The 3,917-nt window shown below is 38.1% G+C and overlaps 1 protein-coding gene across 1 annotated transcript in view; it reads left to right on the top strand.

Moving 5' to 3' along the window:
• Positions 1-3,505, top strand: part of LOC104744065 (putative leucine-rich repeat receptor-like protein kinase At2g19210) — a 6,559-nt gene extending 3,054 nt beyond the window's left edge. Inside the window, exons 11-22 of the mRNA XM_019235610.1 lie at positions 381-531; positions 614-973; positions 1,048-1,134; positions 1,235-1,326; positions 1,382-1,458; positions 1,714-1,785; positions 1,870-1,941; positions 2,032-2,112; positions 2,439-2,614; positions 2,706-2,782; positions 2,844-3,005; positions 3,104-3,505. Of these exons, the coding sequence (XP_019091155.1) occupies positions 381-531; positions 614-973; positions 1,048-1,134; positions 1,235-1,326; positions 1,382-1,458; positions 1,714-1,785; positions 1,870-1,941; positions 2,032-2,112; positions 2,439-2,614; positions 2,706-2,782; positions 2,844-3,005; positions 3,104-3,346 (1,650 nt within the window). The 3' untranslated portion in view covers positions 3,347-3,505. The remainder of the gene's footprint in view (positions 1-380; positions 532-613; positions 974-1,047; positions 1,135-1,234; positions 1,327-1,381; positions 1,459-1,713; positions 1,786-1,869; positions 1,942-2,031; positions 2,113-2,438; positions 2,615-2,705; positions 2,783-2,843; positions 3,006-3,103) is intronic.

Here is a 3,917-nt window from a genome sequence, read left to right as displayed (position 1 = left end):
TCCCGGAGTTTCTCAAGGGGTTTGAGAAACTGTTACACGTTTAATTTGGCCACTGGAGAAAGGTATCTAATTAGAACAACTTTCTTACACGGAGGTTTTGACAACGACTCTACTAAGCGGTTCGAGATCCACCTCGGGGTTAACCCATGGACCACGGTGTCAACCGCCAACGAGACAGAAGAAATTGTTTTTGAGATAATTCACCTTCTGACCACTGACAGGTTACAAGTCTGTCTGGTCAAGACAGGGGAATCAACGCCATTCATCACCGGTTTAGAGCTGCGTAAACTCGACACCAAAGCCTACAAAACTTCATCTGGATTATCCTTGCAGACTTACTGGCGAGCAGACCTTGGCTCAATCTCTAACCAACCCTTGAGGTTTTTTACTTTCAAATCTCATGTAAATTTCTGAAACGAANTATTGTTATTGCATCTATTGCAACAGCACTCTTTTTAATCTTACTCATTGCAGCCGTCATTATAGTTATCTACAAGAGGAAAAGGAAAGCCGATAGACATCCCAGTTCAGGTATGCATGTAGTCCTAATACTTAGAAATTACGTACGTCCACAATCTTCAACAACTAGCTAGCTAGTAATCTTTTAATTTAGATTTTGCAGAAAATAAGCAATTGGATCAAAGTAGCTTCTCAGACAATGCAGACAACAACGTGTTCACACTCGAAGACTTGGCTCAAGCAACTGGTAACTTTTCAAGCACCAACCTCATTGGACAAGGTGGGTTTGGTTATGTTCACAGAGGAGTTCTTTCCGATGGAACTGAGATTGCGGTTAAACAACTTAAAGCTGGAAGCAGACAAGGCGAACAAGAGTTTCTAGCGGAGGTAGAGATCATTAGTAGAGTTCATCACAGACATCTTGTTTCTCTCCTTGGTTATTGCATAACCGGATCTCAAAGACTGCTTGTTTACGAGTTTGTGCCTAATAAGACTCTGGAATTTCATCTTCATGGTATAAGTCCTTGCGATATATTAATGGTTTGTGACTATGTGTGTGTGAATTAACACTCTTATACATATATGCAGACAAAGAGGCACCCGTAATGGAATGGGCAAAAAGGATGAAGATTGCCTTGGGTTCAGCTAAAGGACTGTCATACTTGCATGATGACTGTTAGTAATGTTCTTTGTCATCGAACATTTTTTTTTTTTTTTTGGGAATTTTTAGCGTCAATAATGAGTATTTGGTTTTTTCTTTTGCCATGTTTATCAGGTACCCCTAAAACAATACACCGCGACATAAAAGCTGCCAATATTTTGATTGACAATAGCTATGAGTCAAAGGTATTATTTGAACTTGTAAAAGCTCTATAAATTTAAACTCCACAACTAACTAGTCATGTTGAACCTTGTGCATCAGATAGCAGATTTTGGACTCGCCAAGTCTTGTTCAGACAATGAAACCCATGTTTCCACTCGGGTTATGGGATCATTCGGGTATGAATGCCCTTTCTATATTCAACCATAACCATAAGTTGATANGGTAAGAAGAAGATAGATTGGGAAGGAGATCCCTGTGTGCCACATGAATACATGTGGAAAGGTCTTGACTGCAACTATAAACACAACAATCAACCTAGGATCGTGAATTTGTAAGTATATAATTGCTTCTCAACTGCTTTTTATAGGTCCAATTAATGTTTTTTTTTTTTGTTTTTTTGTTTGATTGGTCTTATTTTGATTTTTAAACAGGAACTTGACGGCCAGCGGCCTAATCGGGGAGATACCAGAGTCGTTATCAAACCTGACAAAATTAGAAGTCCTGTAAGTAATACTAGCCACCCATAAGCTCATGTTCTGATTTAAATTCAAATATATGCTGATGGGTCTGGATTTGTTTTCTGGCAGTGATTTGTCAAACAACAATCTCACTGGTTCGGTCCCAGAGTTTTTGGCTGATATGGAGTCGTTAAAATTCATGTAAGTTTAGACTTAAGTCACAAAAATCTGAAATTTCTTCTTTACACAGAAAAAAAAAATCTAACATGTTGAAAACTCTGAATCGTGCAGAAATCTATCAAGCAATGAACTAAATGGTTCGATACCTAGACGTCTCCTTGATAGAGCAGAAAAAGGATTGGTTACACTAAGGTAATACTGTAATTGTGCATTAGTTTCAGATCTTTAGCTAATATAGTCGAGGACCTGAATGTTTGTTTTAGATGCGTACGAAATTGATCTCTCTTAATTAACCTCTTGAGCTCTTTCATGCTATGGAATTATAATGCAAGAAAGTAAAAACACCAAAAAAAATTTACAAGTTCATACCTTTGAGATTTTCAATTTCTCTCTCTCTCACTCGCACAGTTCACCCACTTCACTTGTCTTCAAGAAAAAATAAAACAGAGGTGTTCTGTTTTTGACACAATAAAATCTTCCAACTTTCTAATTAAACTTTTTGTTGGTGAAAACTCTAGCGTGGACGAATTTCCCGGGCTATGTTCCTCTCCTTCATGCGCCACCACAAGCAAGAAGAAGACAAATATTGTTATTGCATCTATTGCAACAGCACTCTTTTTAATCTTACTCATTGCAGCCGTCATTATAGTTATCTACAAGAGGAAAAGGAAAGCCGATAGACATCCCAGTTCAGGTATGCATGTAGTCCTAATACTTAGAAATTACGTACGTCCACAATCTTCAACAACTAGCTAGCTAGTAATCTTTTAATTTAGATTTTGCAGAAAATAAGCAATTGGATCAAAGTAGCTTCTCAGACAATGCAGACAACAACGTGTTCACACTCGAAGACTTGGCTCAAGCAACTGGTAACTTTTCAAGCANGTTTTTATTAAGCTTCTAAGTTTCTGGAACTGCTCTAGGCGAAACCTCTGATGGCAAAAGGTCTAAAGGATGGCAACTTCAACGGTTTTGTTGACCCGCGATTAGAGAATGACTTTGATGTCATCGAAATGACGAGAGTGGTTGCTTGCGCTGCTGCTAGCGTCCGCCATGCACCGAAACGCCGTCCAACAATGACCCAGGTACTGTATATATATATATATATCAAACTGAAACTTCCTTTCGGCAAAAATATATTTAGGACAAAAGCCTAAGACTTTGTGACTTGGGGTCATTGCAGATTGTTCGAGCATTTGAAGGCAACATTTCTCTAGCTGACATAACCGAAGGAGTTGCTTCAGAAGACAGCACTGGTTACAGCTTAGACGGGAGCTCGGATTACTGCTCAACACAATACAGAGAGGATTTGAAGAAATTCAAGAAAATGGCACTTGAAAGCCAGACATTTGGTAGCAGCGGTTTGACGAGCGAAAATGGTCAGGACTTAGAACCATCAAGCTCCTCTAGCATCAACGAAGGATGACGTAACGCAGCTAGCAGACCCTCATACCTGGCGAGAAAACAGATAAGTTCCGTGAAGAAGAAGAAGAAGAGACTCCAAGACAAAACAGAGGGCTCGATCAGTTAAAAAGTCGTTTAATTAAAATAACCCTACAGTATTTTTTATATGTTTATCAATCAATTTATGCCCCTTTCTTTCCTTTAATCGATCGTTATGCCAATTAAGAAAGGGATGACGACTAAGTTACATTTGTTATCGGGTAATGGACCAATCCTGCCTCTAGCTAATTGGAGATAAAAGACGACGACTACCGGCTTGCTTAATTATATAAAAGAAACAAGAAAACTCTCTTTCTAATAGCAACAAAGATAGTCCTGAACTTAATCAAAACAAGATAAATCGATAGAATTGAAACGAAAACATAAATTTACATTAGGAGGCAAGACTTTTCGATTAAAAGCTCTAAAAATAATCACATTAAATCATCGATTCGTTTTAGTTACTCTTAAAATAATGCTCAAAAGTCAAAAATGTTATAATCCTCTAATAAGTTCTGTTGAAGTTGAACCTGTAGCAAGAGAAAGCTTCAATG

Source organism: Camelina sativa, chromosome 14 (assembly GCF_000633955.1).
Source record: "Camelina sativa cultivar DH55 chromosome 14, Cs, whole genome shotgun sequence".
Taxonomy (NCBI): domain Eukaryota; kingdom Viridiplantae; phylum Streptophyta; class Magnoliopsida; order Brassicales; family Brassicaceae; genus Camelina; species Camelina sativa.
This window is presented reverse-complemented; position numbering and strand designations above follow the sequence as displayed.